The sequence below is a fragment of the Anser anser genome, assembly GCF_964211835.1.
Source record: "Anser anser genome assembly, chromosome: 14".
NCBI classification, from domain to species: domain Eukaryota; kingdom Metazoa; phylum Chordata; class Aves; order Anseriformes; family Anatidae; genus Anser; species Anser anser.
In genome coordinates, this window is record NC_139735.1 from 18,926,689 (window position 1) to 18,942,915 (window position 16,227).

General features: G+C 33.8%; 1 protein-coding gene across 3 annotated transcripts in view; it reads left to right on the forward strand.

The window, feature by feature from the left end:
* LOC310881173 (uncharacterized protein) overlaps positions 1 to 16,227 on the forward strand; it is a 79,645-nt gene that overhangs the window by 53,192 nt on the left and 10,226 nt on the right. The window contains exons 10-11 of one of the 3 annotated variants that reach the window (XR_014572173.1): positions 2,975 to 3,075; positions 7,533 to 8,880. Coding sequence is in view for 2 of the 3 variants with exons in the window: in XM_083798095.1 (XP_083654221.1) it covers positions 7,533 to 7,635 (103 nt within the window). In the remaining variant the exon portion in view is untranslated. Of the gene's footprint in view, positions 1 to 2,974; positions 3,076 to 7,532; positions 8,881 to 16,227 lie in introns of those variants that run through there. The other 2 variants (XM_083798095.1, XM_083798094.1) reach the window with 2 other exon arrangements.

Here is a 16,227-nt window from a genome sequence, read left to right on the forward strand (position 1 = left end):
TTTAAAATCATTCACTAGATACTCATAGTAAGAATCATGCGTAATCAATCATTACAAGTATTGTATTGTCATTTGATGATGTTATTCGGCTGAAGTTACTCAGTACATTCTTTGGATTAGATTCACCTACAGCACCAACTGCAATGTGATTCTGTTCCTTCTTGGGTATGTAGCTGACAATAAACAAACAAGCAAACAGTGATAAGATGAAGGAGTTATTCAGTGTTCCAGGGAAAGAACTGAAAAGTGCAAGAGTGCTAGTAAGATGCATGTTGAGTATGTAAATTTGAGAGGACTTAGCAACCTCAAGTAAATGACATGCTGGAAGTTCGTTGTGGTCAAGGACTACCATGCCTTGTGTCTACAAGGCTGAAAGTGTTAATGAGCCAGAACATATTGAAAACTTTAAAACTGACTTCCTGAAATATATCTATTTGACTTTTAAAATATCATAAGATAAAAGAATTTTCTGCTGAATTGTACAGATCAATACATAGTTAATTATATAAAATAATACAAGGATTTTTCAATAGGATGTATACTTAAATAATTCTATTCAATAAAATTAAAACACTATCAACCCAAAAGTACATTTAACTGTGTCACGGCAGCTCAAATAAATTGTTTTGTTACATTTCTTTTATAGCACAGTGTGTCTTAAACAAATTCCCATTAAAAATAGATACAGCAAACTTTTCATTTTAGATATTAGATAACAAGATGTTACAAAATATTTCAGACAGTGGGGTCCAGTTCCTGAGCTGGAGGCTCATTTTTCTTGTTTTTGAAAAAGGCCAGCTCCATTGCTTTTACAATACTTTCATTGTGATGATCAGTTCTGAGTTTGGAAAAGAGGATATGAGGCTAATCCAGCACTGATCCCAGGTTTTGAGGTGTTTTGAGGGGGGGAGGGAGAGTAGAAATACCAGCTGAATACAATATTATTGGTAATGGCTTCCTGGAACATAAGTTGAATTCATTTACTCATACCTTGGTATTATCAAATGACCTTATAAACACAAGATAATTAGTAAGCTACTATTTCAGTAAAACTTCCAATATTGTTGTAAATGGATAGAAAGGAACAAACCTGAGAATAGTGCCAATCATCCTGCTGCATATTAATTAAGTTTAGTATAGCATTTTCTTCTGTGAACCATAATATCAATGTGCTAGTCTATTACTTTCATGGAATCTGCTTTTCTATATGTGTAACGGTTTGGAACAAAAGTTATCCCTTTGAAAACCATCAGGGATAAATTTGTGCCTGAAGGAAGAATGGGGCTATGATTGTATATACTTGACAGAGTTGTTATGCTTGTTATAAATATTGACGTTATTATAAATTGAAAGTAGGAGTGCCTGTATGAGCTTGTGGATTTACTTTGTGGTTTATGATTGTGTTTATGGAAATATGACATAACAGACACCAAAACTGAACTATAAATAAACTATTCCTAAAGTCATTAGTCCATGAAAGCAGTGCTTATGTGGGATTTAAGAAGTCCAGTAACCAAAAACTGTCAAAATCAAGGAGTTCTAAAACACTTTAAGGAGTTTTAAAATGCTTTAAAACACTGAGTCTTTTAAAGAGAAAGATTTAGCTCAGTTATTTAAACAGTGTTTGTCAATATGGATTAGGAAGAATTTAGAGATTAGATGTAGATGAAGACATTCAAAACTTTTTAGCAGAAGCAGGGACAGCAGGCTAAACTCCTAAAAAGTGGAATAAAACAGCTAAGTTTAAGCAGGCAATATGGCTACTGTTTTTTGCACTGTCAGAGTCCTGCAGAAACACATAATTCTTGCAACTCATTCCCTTCAATTACAAGGAAGGATCCAGGCTTATTTAGGCAAGTGTTTCCAAATTTTAGAGAGCAACCAGTGTGCAAATATGTGGGTGCTAATATGGCAAGGAAATCATTAGACCGAAAGAACTATATTAAAATATCATCCTTACAAAGGAGTATGACAGTGTTAGCTCTTGATATTTCTTAACCCAGTAGCGTGAAAATCCAGATTTATCCATTTTATAAAAAAAATGTATTACTTGCTTTGTTGCCCTCTCCATATTTCTTTAAATCTTACTGGGCTTAAGAGCATATAACTATTAATAAGCCATATTATTACCAACAAAATAATTAAGTAATGCATAAAAATGCAGTTTCATCTGCATGAAAAATTTCAGGTGCAATCTGTAATTTAAGTTGTAGGCAAATATATATATGTATGAATTTGGGGAAAAAAATGTATTTTTCCTACAGAAAGAGAATCTTTGCTAGGAATCCAAATCTATTTCACATTTGACCATACCAGTAATCATTCCACTTCTGCTATCGATCTTTTTAACCTGGAACCAAGGGTGCAAGAACTTGAAGTAATGTGTAGAAAAGAAGGAAGACAGGAGAAGGTTCATTCTGTTGCTGACTTGCATTACCGTGTGATTTGTAATGGTAGTGAGATTAAAAAAATATATTTTGCTAATCAAAATGGTAAAACAGTTTACACAGTCAAACATCATGATTGCAAATCAAAGCACTAAGGAACACAGACTGGGAAGAGCTAGCCTAAATTTAGAATCGCATGAGGTGCTGTGATGATTTTGAACAGTATCTGACCTCTAGCTGTATAAAATTATAAGTTTGGAGGATATTTGAATCCGTATAAGCTAAAGTTTGTTTCTAGCGAAACAAAGCTATGTTTAAAATAGAATACTTCCAGAGTTACCATAACTTTTTGCTTTTCTCAAAATCCATCAGGAAGAGCAATATATTGTGTAAAAGACTGCCTCATTCACAGCAATGTAGTGTCTTATGAGATCTTTGCAAATACTAAAAAAAATTATGCCATTAAATTTTCAGTGAAATTTTTCATTTCTATAAAATGAGAATTTAAGAAACTTCTGGGAAAGTACAAATTGTCTCATGTACCTTTGGACATTTGTTTACAGTCTCATTTATTCTTTTTACCCTAGAAAACAGCCATGAGAGGGTGAAAATACCAGATAATACTGAAAGCATTTTCTTAGAAAATGAAGACACAGGATCAACTTTTTGATCAGGTTGATTGAGATAGGTAGGTTCAACCTACTTGTTATTGGATTGAACCCTGTCAGATTTCTGGGTATTCAAACCTGAGTTTTCTTCTTTTTCTAACTTAACAACTTTTTCACTGAAACTTTGTTTCTTGTGTATAATTCTGCACTGATTTTTTCTGAGGAGAATTTTGCAAGTGTGTGTAATGTCAAAGAGTGCAGGGTCCTTGCCATTAGTAGATGGATTTATAAATGTTTTAATCAGAATTTATGGTATAATTTATGAGAAAACACTTGAAAATGCATATGTAAGTAGCTCCTTGGTGAATGATCATTTCTTCATTATGAAAACACTATGCAAAAATATTTTTAAATGTAATTAACATTCCAGAGATTTATTAGACAACAAAATCACCTCCTTACCAAGTAAATCTGATGTGAATGAAAAATGACGTTCAGCATACCATGGAAATAATACATATGTTGAAGTTTTTCTTATTTTTCAAATACATAAAAATTTGAAAATAACTTTTGATTTAGTTCTAAATGAGCTGCTCAATGTTTTTGTTTAGTTGATAGGTGAAATTAAAAATAAATCTTATTAACGCATCCATATTTGTTATAATATTTCTGTAGTTCTCCATGGAAAAAAATGACAAATGCCCAAAACTTCAGAAGTTTTATTTAAAAGAAATACATCCTCCATAAAGCCTGAAAACAAGATACATTTTTTGCTAATCTCTATACATATATATAGAATGAATAGATGAGAAATGGCTTACTGATTTGATTATTTCCGCTTAAGTACAAGTAAAATCAGTTGAACAGGGTGTCACTTAATAACTGGTCTCCCCAGCTAGAAACTGCTTGTTCCCCTGCATAGCCCAGCACGCCTTAAAATGATAAGTTTTTGATAATAACCCTAGTCACAGGCCTGCAGTCAAAATAGATAATGGGAATAGAAATGTAAAGTGCTTAGCTTAAGTAAGGTTTTAAGTAAGCAAATGGTAAGAGGAACTGAAGCTGACAAAATATTGGAATGGAGGAAACTGCAAATGCAGAATACGATGCAGAATATAATTCAGAAATGCAGAATACAAGTCAGCTGAAGCAATAAAGCAAAGGAAGCCATAGTAAAAACTGAGGTTACAGTTACTAGCACTGAATACAGCAGCAACTAAACAGATTAAACTTCTCAGCTGTAGAATGCAGGAGATGTGATTCAGGGAAAACAAAAGTAGGAGAAAACTGTGCTAACTCCCCACAATCAGCTCAATTCTTAAAGGATAATAGCAAAATATCTCCCGATGAAAAGCTTATCCACTAGGACATGCATGGTCTTCATGTTCTTAAATAAGCATTGAGTTACATACCAGGATTTTTCTTGAGTCAGAAAAGTGGACAGAAAAATCTGCTCTGAAGTTTACCTGTGCCTGTCGCCAGTGGAGACTGATATTTCATGGGTTTTTATCTCAATGGAATTTTGTGACTGATTTGGGGGCAGACTTGGTAATCTACCATTTCACAACTATAATATTCACAGGAAAATCCCAAGAGATATTTCTGAGTTTCCTGCCTTCTCACTATAGGCATTTGTCTCAGTCTGTCTGTCTGTCTCCACCTCTCCCTCTCCCTGTTTGTTGCTCACACACACAAATACACAAGTATTATTTAAAAACAAAATCCTTCACTTTAGTGAATGTGATTGATTATAATGTTGTCAATGTCGTATTATGACTCATAATGACTCATAATATGTCGTTTGCCTTAAAACTGAAGTTACTGATACCTAGATACAGTTAGCTATTTAAGAGTAAGAGTTTTCTAAAAATAAATAAATTGAAAAATGAGTAAGTTCTTTCTTAAGCATCACAGTTGCTAGTGAACCTTTGAAAATGTGATCTATACCTCTGTGAAATCAAAAGACAATTAAAAACAAATCAACTCTATTCTTTAGTATATGCTGAGAAGGCTTTGGGGTGTGACTCGATTATGCAGTGTGAATATTGGTGATCAATATTGCTATATCAATTCATTAATATTTATTTTATTTTTAGTCCCCATAAACTAACTGTGGGCCAGGACATGTCATGCTCGGCACTCTAATGTATAAAACAGCAGTCCACGGCCAGACATGTCTAGTGAATGAGACACTGATACTCTAGATGAAACTAGGAGTCATCTGCAACAGCCTGAGCCATGTAAATTATGATTCCTGTTTCTTATTTAATCAATATCACACTGAAAGCTTTTCATTATCAATCATATTTGTCATCTCTGGTGCTGAAAAGTCAAATATGTCCCTTTGTACCATTCCAAGCAAAGTTAATGGAGAAATAAATTTGAAATCCACTTGCACTCTGAATTTGTTTCTAATCACAGATGGGCCAAACATCAGTGATATAGCAGTATGCTTTGGCAGCGGTTAGTTTTAAATGTACCTTGAGACTGAGCAGACTTGAGATGAATGGCTCAAACTATAAGTCTGTTGCCATCTTCAAGCGAAATGACAGTGCTGATGGTCTATGCGAATTCAAGGAAGGGGGAACTCAAGGTCAGCTCTCATTAGTGATCCAAGCAACATAATTTGGGTGTTTCTGGTGCTTCCTGAAAAGCAATTTTTTCCTTGGGGAAGAGAACAAGGAACCTGCCTAAAGTATTTACTCTTACATTAGTTGTTAACATGCTCTTGCTGCTTTAACAAATACTCAAAGTGTTCTGATATAGTTTTGTAAATATTGCATAGTAGGAACTGAAGAGAAAAAAAAAAGAGAGATTTTTGGTTTGGTTTTGTATCTCTAATCTCTGTTCCTGCAGGGTGTCTAACTAATGATGATTTGCTGTTTGGAGTTCAATTAAGAAAAAGTTAAATTTACAAATTCTTAGTGTTCATGCAGTTAAATGAAAATAGGCTTAGTAGAACCTGCTTGTGTATGCAGAGCAGAAATCTATAATATTGACAATCCAATAAAAAGCAATAAGTATAAAAATGCAAATTAATTCCTAAACAAGGCAGAGGAGACAAACTATGCAACAGGCTGTTTTATACTGATTTGCAGAGGGTGAAGTGGTGGTTAAATAATAGTTACTAAAAAGATGTATGTCTTCATTATTCTCCTGTCCATATGAACAGATAACTGTTCATTTTGCCACAGGTCTTCAGGTCTAAATTTTTTTATTGTTTTCCCAGACTCTGGTGTGTTTGTGTATTTCCTTTAGGTCTTTTTTTTTTTTTTTTTTTTTTTTTTTTTTTGTTCTGTGAAGCTATTTTCTCTTTTCTATTGCTTCTTTCTTTCTTGGACTTGCTCTTACTTTCAGACTCTTTCAGACTATCATATATGACCTGACACTGGACAAGTGCAGTGCACATTTTGTCTTTTTTTTCCTTAAGGCATGATATCAAGCATAATATCCCACACACAAACATATATATGTGCAAATTTATCATCATGAAAGTAGTGAGAACTAGATGAAATTATATTATAGTTTTAATATTTTAAATGATTTATATGAAAGCCTTGGATAAACAATTCTATCACATGGAAAATGTTGTCTTAAGAAATTTCTTTAAGTAGACACTAGGGTTTCAGGTGCAATTTTGTATTCAGCTTGGTAAATTTCAAATGAAAAAAAGTGTTTTATGAGCTTAAACATAGTGAATAGTATCATTGATTTAAATGGGAGATTTGATGTTCTTTCTTTGGAGACAGTCTACTACCAATTATTGTTGAGTGTTTTGTCTCCAGTATGTGTCTCAGAAATCAAAACTGGTACACACCAGACCACAATATTAGAATGTGTTTTATCTAGCTCATCTATTTAAATATAGATGAGCTAGATTAACCCAAAAAAATAAATATTAATGACCATTCATTCTACCATTTCACTTGCTACTAAATGCACTAAGGTGCAAATTGAGCCTGAAAACTGAGATAGGCCATATGCTGTCTTTTATGATATTATTAAACCCCAGGGCCAGATTTTGGGTATAGATTTAATATTAGTCAAAACAAATGATGATTTTGAACACAACGATTTCATTGAGGTACATTTCATGTTTCTCTTTATAGCTTAGAGACAAAATACTACTAGTATTTGGTACACCTATGAATTTCTGGCTATGGCATATGACAGACATCTTATTGAATCAAGAGCAGGCTATAGGATTTTGCAGCCAGAAAGATAAGAGAGAACTTACTGAGAAGAACTGTTCATAGGAAATATTTCTGGATTAGTGACCCTAATTTAATTCAATTTAAATATAATATAAATGTAAAATAAATAGGTTACTAAGTTGTTTTTATTATTATCTCAAAAGGACAAGATTTAAAAAGTAAAATTGTCAGTGAATTCAGTAGTATTGAAGACCTCCAGCTTTTTAGTGGGGATGAGGGTTTTTTTTGTTGTTCCTTTTTTTTTTCCTTTTTCTTTTTCTGCTATTAAATAAAAGTCTGTAATTCTTCAGAGTCATCTTTACAAACTTTTCCTTTTCTTGAAGGAAATGGTCTCAAAGCCACTGGGTGGATGTCTACTCAAGAGGAGAAAATCAGGAATATGCAATGAGCCCCCAGGGAATGGAGAGACAGATTGATCAACAATAAAATCTGCTTCGGGCGTCATAAATCTTAGACAAAAGGTAAAAAATGGCATCAAAAAATGTTATTGGAAATCTAGTAATATTAAAACAAATAATGAAAGATATGCACAGTAAAAATAAAAATAATATCTAGCTCTCGTGGAAAATATGTTGCTTGATTTTCAGTTAAAGCACTGTTGAACTGGAAGAGAAGAGAGCTTGTTCTATAACCACAAATAGTCGCAAGAGCCCTGAAAAGTTGCAACACTAGGGCAAAAATTAAGGTTACTGTAAGACTTAATGCATGAAAAGGCATGTAGTGTGGTAGGGATTTCTAATAGATGTACTGCTTTGGAAACGGATATCTAGTTTCCTGTAATATTGCAATCCCCAGCACAGATCTTTGCAGCGGCCGTCTTAATGAAGGGATCAGTGTGGTTCATTCTTCATACTATCCTTAACTGTGTAATTCCCTCGTAATCTAATGATCATAGGTTTTCCAGAGAGTGCTACTTCCTTGGCATTCTCACAGCATGTCTTATAGCTGCTTGGGAAGTCCAGTTTCAAGGGATTTATAACATTACAGTTGTGTCAGGGAAACACCAGTCAGGATCTAAGTCACACATCTGCGCTCTGTATTGCATTTTTGCTTATATGTTCCAGTCAACTGTTCCAATGTGTAATTGTTAATTAGTTTGACTCTTGAAGTTCATGAATTACGTTTAACCTTTTGTAACAACTCACTCAGTGGAAAATGGGTCCAGAATGTTACAATTTTAATTCAATGTAATTTTACAATCACCTTAAATCCTTAGGTTTTTATATGTTGTGTATATGAAAAACTTCCTCTCCTTTTTTCCTGTCATAAAAAGTGATTAGGAGTTGGTTTATGAAACAATTAAGTCCCACTCCCCTCTGAAAACAGAATGTAGTTTTAACATAGATTGTCTTCTTTCTGAGGTTAATTTTTATCTACAAGGTTTAATGGAGTCCTTCATGCTGGAAACATCTTTGAAGACAAGTGAAAACAATCTGTCAGTTGCCATGGACACATCTATGTGAAAACCTTATACTCCACTTTTACCGTGTGACTGCATACTGATATTTACTATACAGAAGACTGAGTGTCCCCATCTTAATTCCTAACATGCACTGTGACTTTTATGCAACTCCCTACACAGCTAATTTACACAGCTTGCTTTCATTGCAGTCTGTATCAATTTTGGCAATTTCTTGAGAGAGACATGGCACCACAGGCTAAATGATAGCTCATAATAAGCCAGTATCTTTGCTGTAAAGATAATTGTGAACATCATTAAATGAATGTTATGCCAGGGGGAATGGGTATCCTTCCAAGAAGGCTTTCCATTTATCCTGTGGTGTCAAGCACAGCAAACAAACTGTAATCAGCCTGAGCTTCTTGGGATTTCTGGGACTGGAAATCTGCTGTTGTAGAAGCAGTGAAAATTCAGTATATCCATATATGGGGACAGCAGTGCACACTCTTCTGGTAGCACTCTAGAAGTTCTAGGTAAAATCTAGATTGCTGTTCAAAAATCTATTCAGTCAGACACTTCGGGATGAAGGGTTACATATTCTGTTATAATAGTGTTAAAAATTAAGATGAAAGAAAAAGAGGGATACTGCTAGATAGGGGTAATGTAGAGTCATTTTACCTCTTTAAAATATTGATAAAAGTATCTCTAACAAATTATTTTACTATAAAAATTAATTTATGAGGCTTTAACAAAAAAAGCATATTGGTGAAATGTCCAGCTGATAGGTCTGCTGTTTTGTTCATCAGATACAGTATACATAGTGCAATTTGAGAAAAGGCTCCATTTAATTCATATTCATCTTATTCATTCTTGGTTGAGGGCAAGTCCAGAGCTCATAGAAATGCTCAGAGCTCTTCTGAGACCCTTGGAAGAAATGACAGGTATCACTTGTAGCATAATGGTTCCTAACTGTGATTCATAGAGATTTTGTCGGAGGCAGGACTTTAAAGAGGAGGAAGTGAACTTGTCGGCCACATACATGAATGTACGGTACAGGAATTTGCTAGCTGCCTCATTATTTAAGTCTTTTCTCACTGTTCACACACAGCTAATGGTAGTAAAATTCCACTTTTGAAAAACATAAAAGAACAATATTGTTGATTTATGTTACTCTCTGAAAACAAATTTGGAAATAGTGTCTAAAAGTTTTCATATATTTGTATACAAAAAAGAGAATTCAGCTTAGAGTGTTGTATCTATTAACTGAGACCAGAGAGGAGTAAAGAAACTTTCATTTGAAAAAACATGAAATCAAAATAATTATGTTGGAGACAATGTTCAATCCTCTAGCTGATGCCATGCGACTCCTAAAAGTCTGTAAGAGGATGAGAGTCCAGAGACCAAGAGGAGTCTGTGTACTTTTCTAATCACAGATGTAGGAATATTGCAGCCAGCTGGACTGCCCTATGTTGTGTGTTGCTGTGATGGCCTCATTATGAAAACTGAATTGCCGTGTAAATATAGTTGCCTACATCTGCCTGGCAATCTCCTGAACCTTTAGTGAAAGCACTGGTGTACTTGTCCAGAATCTGCTCTGCTATTTCACTTTGATCTACCTGTTAAAGGTACTTTGCTTTGATCTATTTAATACTGACGAGACTGGGACTGATACTATGCAGCCAGTTCTGCAGAAGATATAGTGAAAGGCTGGTGCCAAAGCTGTGTAACTACATTACACTGAGACAGGGTCAGCATTAATGAACCTGAAGGAGATGCAGTGACAGGGTCACAAAGACCAGTAATTCATTAATGCAGTTATAGTAGCATTGTAACGTATTGAAAAATTTCATGACTACAGGCAGTTCTGAATATAAAAATATCTGTTCTTGGATGTGTACATTTGTCTGCTCTTGGCTGTGTACACTTGCAGCTAGAGATGATTCCCAACTTTTTTTCCCTTTATATATATAAAAAATATAGTATATAATATATATAAATATATGTAGGATATAGGAGACTGTAAGATTCCTGCTGTGATATGTTAGAAAAGAGAATGTTCTGCACATAGTGTTGTGGGTTAATCCAATAAACTTTTGTTAAATTAAATCAAAACAGAAATCTTTCCCATATTTCTAAAGCTGTAATATATAAGAAGTGCTCTGGATTTGCTGGTGTTTCTCTTAGATGGAATTCAGAAGTAGACAAGATGGCTGAAGGCACTGTCGTGTGGCCTTTCACTCCTGCAGCTGAGCTGCTGTATGGAGCATCCCTGCCCATACAGCTCTGTGCAGGCCTACTAAAATGGTAATTCACAGAATCACAGAATCATCTAGGTTGGAAGAGACCTCCAAGGTCACTGAGTCCAACCTCTGACCTAACACTAACAAGTCCTCCACTAAACCATATCACTAAGCTCTAAATCTAAACGTCTTTTAAAGACCTCCAGGGATGGTGACTCAACCACTTCCCTGGGCAGCCTATTCCAATGCCACTTAATGTGGTTGGGTTTGGAAGGCAGAAGGCCAGGAAGAGCAAAGTGTTTGTCTTGTTTATCAGGAAAGGTGATAACAGAAAAATGCAGCTGCATGCATGTATCTGTCTGCTCTGAAGTGAGTAAGAGAAAAAGTTAAACGATATAATGCCCTCCAAAAGCATAAAAATAGTAGGCAGATCATTAAGACACTTCTTGCTTCCTCTGAGTGATCCTGAAAGGTTGTGTAAACTCAGTGGGATTCATCACATCCTCCTTCTGCCAAAGCAAAAGACTCCCATTGGTTTATGTGATAACATGATAATATTGTGCCTAATAAAAATAGATTGTTACCAAAAATATCTCTCAGATATGAAATTCCTTATATACAGAGTCTTTTTCATGATGATGTTGAAAAAAAATTATAAACTCAGATTATTTTTTTAAAGCAAATAGGATTATTCCACATTAAAATTGAATTAACCTTATAAATCAAAAGAAAGAACCATCCTAGAAATAATATTTCATAATGTAAAATGTCTTTGGTAAAATACTTTTAATTTGAGCATTTTTGACATGGATCTGAAATTTCTTGGTCAATTAACTGTTACTGATGAACAGCAGAAAAATTCCTTGAGCAAACTCATGCATAATATGTTGGCATTTAATTCAGTGCAACCCTAAGGCATAGCAGAGAATAGATGGAGCCATCTAGGAAAGAAGAGGGGTTGTCTCTTGAGGGAACTCCATAGTCTCCCAGATAAGTTTCTAGCAGACAGGAATGCTTTCATCATCATGCAGTCCTACCACTTGAACATATTTTGACACTGCAGTAATTATTTCTAAACCACTGATCATTTGTTTATTTAATACTAGTAGGTAACCAAGTTCCACCAGCAGCAATTCCCTTTTAGAGCCAACAGGCACTGACTCATCTAAAATGGGACAGCTACTGCACTCTTCGGACAGAGGCCACCCCTGTAGCCCCTCTGCTACCAAAACCTTGTTACATAAACCCAATACATCACTGAAAAGGAAAGTCAGTTTTACCTATCTGCTGTGTGATTAATTCAGAGGCAGGACCAGTTTTAAAGTTCATCTGTCATTACAAGAAGCAACTGAAGGACAACTGTGAGGGCCAAACTAGATCGTTACCATACTTTTCATTTCCTTGCTGTAACTAGCACTCTTCTCATTGGAAAGGGCTCAGAAGTGTGTTTTGTGCTGTCTAGGCAATGGAAGGTCCTGTCCCCCTACCTGTATTGTCTTAGTCTTCCGACATAAGCGAAAGCTGCTTTATAATTGAAATTAAGTACCCAGCTACAAAAAAAAAAAAAAAAAAAAAAAAAAACCAAAAAACCCTTCAGAATTAGGTGGGAATAGAAGGTTTAGCAGCAGAAATAATTGCTCTGATCAGGTCACAGTCAAAAGGTATATTTGAAAATAAACTGTACTTATTTTATGGAAATCAAAGAAAATGATGGGTTATAGAAATTGGAATTGAATTCAGCAGTATTTTTTGTGCTTCTACCTTACATAAAATGGCTACCTAGAGGCCATCTGAATTCAAAACAAGGTAGAAAAAAAAAACTTAGAAAACAATAATTTAGACATTAAAAGGTGATGTTCTGCATTAATATTCTGAAGTGTGCTCAGTCTCACATCTTACTGTATAATCTGCTTCCAAAATAAATATGGATGGAAAATTAAAGGGAAGAAAAAATGCTGGGACAACAATTTATAAATAGTGAAGTTTAAAAGTAGGGACATTCCTGTAGAAGTTTAGGAGATAAACCTAATTTTAATCCTCATAAACCTAATATTAATCCTTAGAACCAAGCAAGAATAAGTCAGGAAGTCCTAAAATGGGTTGAGTAGATGGTCAAAATTAGTTTTCCATATTTTACAATTTTGAGGAGAGTGAAGGATGAGGAAAGACTATTTGTAATGGTCATCTGAAACCAGCAACCATCTTTCCTTTCAAAGATGCTTTTAATTGCTGACTTCAGGTAGTTATTAGTGGACTGGCATCAATATTACTGTTCAGAATTAAATTCTACACCTGAATACAATAGCAGTTGTCATCCATAGTGCTTTGGCAGACTCAGTTAAATTTCAGCACATATATAAAATTGTCTGTTTTTTGCATTGCTGTTTACTGCAAACATTACTACATTAGCAATAATGTACTGCTAGTAAAATTAAAAATAAAATAAATCCAAAGTTGAGCAATCATATTGATAGTTTTTAATAATAATAACAATAATAAAGTATTTACTCCAGGTTTCTGAAATAACCTGAAACAAAGCTAAATTTTTCACAATAGACCCGTGACACATGAAGATATATAAATATATATATTTTTATATATATATAAATATATAAATATATTAAAATATATATATATATATATTTTGTCTCTCCTCATCTCTTTGGATTTTAGTACCCCAGTTTTAAGGCATCCAGAAGAGTTGCCCTTTGATAGCACTGAGATTTACAGCTGCACAGTGACCCTGTTGTAAATTCATGATGATGATTACTGGTTAAACCAAGCTATTGAGTTTCTTTCTGATACAATTTTATATAGGAGAAAGTATTTGTTAATTTACCTAAATGTTTTAAAATCTCAGCAAGTGAAATAAAATGTCAAAATAAATAAATCTGATGATTTAGTAACACTTTTATTATTACTTTTTAACAAATATATATATCATTTTCATATTTATTCACAAAACCTTTTCTGAAACTGCAAAATATATCACAAAACATATTTTACAGGAACAAAATCTATTTAAATTCTAAGTACATGTTAATGCCCAAAATACTTATACCTCACATTTTTTCTAGTTGCCACAGTGACATTGAAAAAAAAAAAATTCTAACTCAATTGTTCTCCACTTTTACCACCTCTTATCATTTCTGCAGTTTCCAGGTCAGAAGTTCACAGCTCTGATGCTCAAATGTTTTGTAATTATATAATTTCACTGTTGTAAAAAAAAAAAAACATATTGTTTACACTTAACGATAGTTCTTGTTTGAAATGTAGGTGTATCTTGTAAGCCTCTTTATCTGTGTATGAATATTATAATTGCAATATAGAAGAGGGTTTTTCAGAAACCTCAAAATCTTCTTGTAGTGACTAAGAAGTTCACCAAGGAATAAACCTTTTCTATTCTTCATGCCACATTCTGTTGGTAATTTCCAGATAGTGAAACTACACCCAGGAAGATCTCTGTCAGATAAAGTCTTACATTAACAACTGTGAAACTCTTAAGTCTCACTTATTTCATTTCTCTAGATTAGGAGAGCTATTTATTTTCCTAGAGCAGTTACTCTGCTATCAGGATGAATTTGCCGTCTGTATAGTGTATTAAAATATCTTAACCATTGAAAAGATTATTCAGACTACCAGAAACTGACTAAAAATAAAAAAGAACTATTTTTTTCTGCAATATCTTTTCATTGATAAAAATCTCATTGTGCCATTTATTATACAAGCACAGAATAATAAGCTGTTTTTTTCTTTATTCCAACAGCATTATGAATGAATTCAAGACAAAGTAGTGTTAGACTTAATCAATAGAACTTTGATGTCTCAAATTCTTCAACTACAGTTCAAATACAGTTATCTTCCAATTTTGACCTTGACTACCAACAACAATTGAGCACTATGAAAATCTTCAAAATTTCCTTTACTAACATACTAGCTTATCTCATTTCACTGCATGTCATTCTTCAGGCTTTGGAAGAAGTAAAGGACACAACCAGATGGTTTAAATCCATTTTATCTGAATCTTCAGAATATGCTCTCATTTCTTCTCACTCAATATACAATTATAGACTTTTAATTAAAAACAGATATTTCCAGAGTTATCTTTTAAATATTGCTAAAGGTAGAGATAGGTAAATATATGTGTGCTTATTAGATTCAAATATTTCAAACTATTTGTCTTTTGAGTGAGCTTTTAGTAAAGTGAAAAAGGCAGCACAGTTCAATCATCTATTCTGTGTTTACCCCCTGAGATATCTTTTCAAAGAACAAGTGCAATTATATGCTAATGTCATATTCACTTCTTAACTTCTTATGCCACTTGCTTTATTCTTTTTGATTAATAGGAGTATTGTTAGAAATAGGAAAAAACAAGGTGATTGTGTGCTCAGGCAGGGAAAGCAAGGTTTCAAGAGATGCAATGCATTTGTCTTATTTACAGTTTTTATTTCCCTTCAAGATATTGTATATAATGAGTATGCGTTACTGAAATCAATAAGCATCCAATGACTACCCTTTAAAAAGGCAGTGAAGATTTACTGACCCTAAAACAAGGTTATGAGAAAAAATGACATGCAAGACTCTTGCAACTGCCACATAATAGCTTCCATAAATAGGTGAAGATATGCAAGTATGAAATGTTTCTTTTCCTGTCCTTTCTCACAGTCACAGGACTCAGTGCTCTGGAAAATGAATAAATTCCTGTATGAAATGCAAATGCAAAGATTTAAGTGTCCAAGAGTATAGAATAAATTTACCACAATCTTTTATTTAATTGGTTTTCTAATTAGGAGTTCAACTAAGCAAAATAGAAGATTGTACAACTGAAGTTCCAATGAAGGAATAATATCAAGATTTAGTCCTTGTAATCTTAGGGGAATCAAAGCCCTGAAGACAGGAGGAGTTCGAAATAACTGGAAATAAGGGAGGAGTTGCTGATTTAAATTACTGCTGTGATTTGTTATCCATGGCTAAAAATCTTTTGTAATAAAATTATTACAAAATAGAAGAAGTAATGAAATCTGATTGTTCATAACGAAAAAAAAACCCTTAAAATCTGCATAAAAGTTGATATTACTGTTATTGCTTTTTAACTGGATATTTTATAGACAGTTTCTCCTACAGAAATGGAAATGCTGGTATTGAAGTTCCGGGTTAGAGAATGCCAGCCTCTGTTATTGCTTTAAGACAAAGTGGGACAGATTTCTTGACAGATAGCCAGTGAATTTATCACTGATGAGAATGCATTCCTGGCAGTGAGCAACTGATTGAAGAGACTGGAAAGGTTTTAATGTCCAACTCAAAGGCTAAGTGTTTAGCAATAATGCTTTTGCAACTTGGACGATGCATTCTTCATCACATCAGGACTTACTGTGAAAA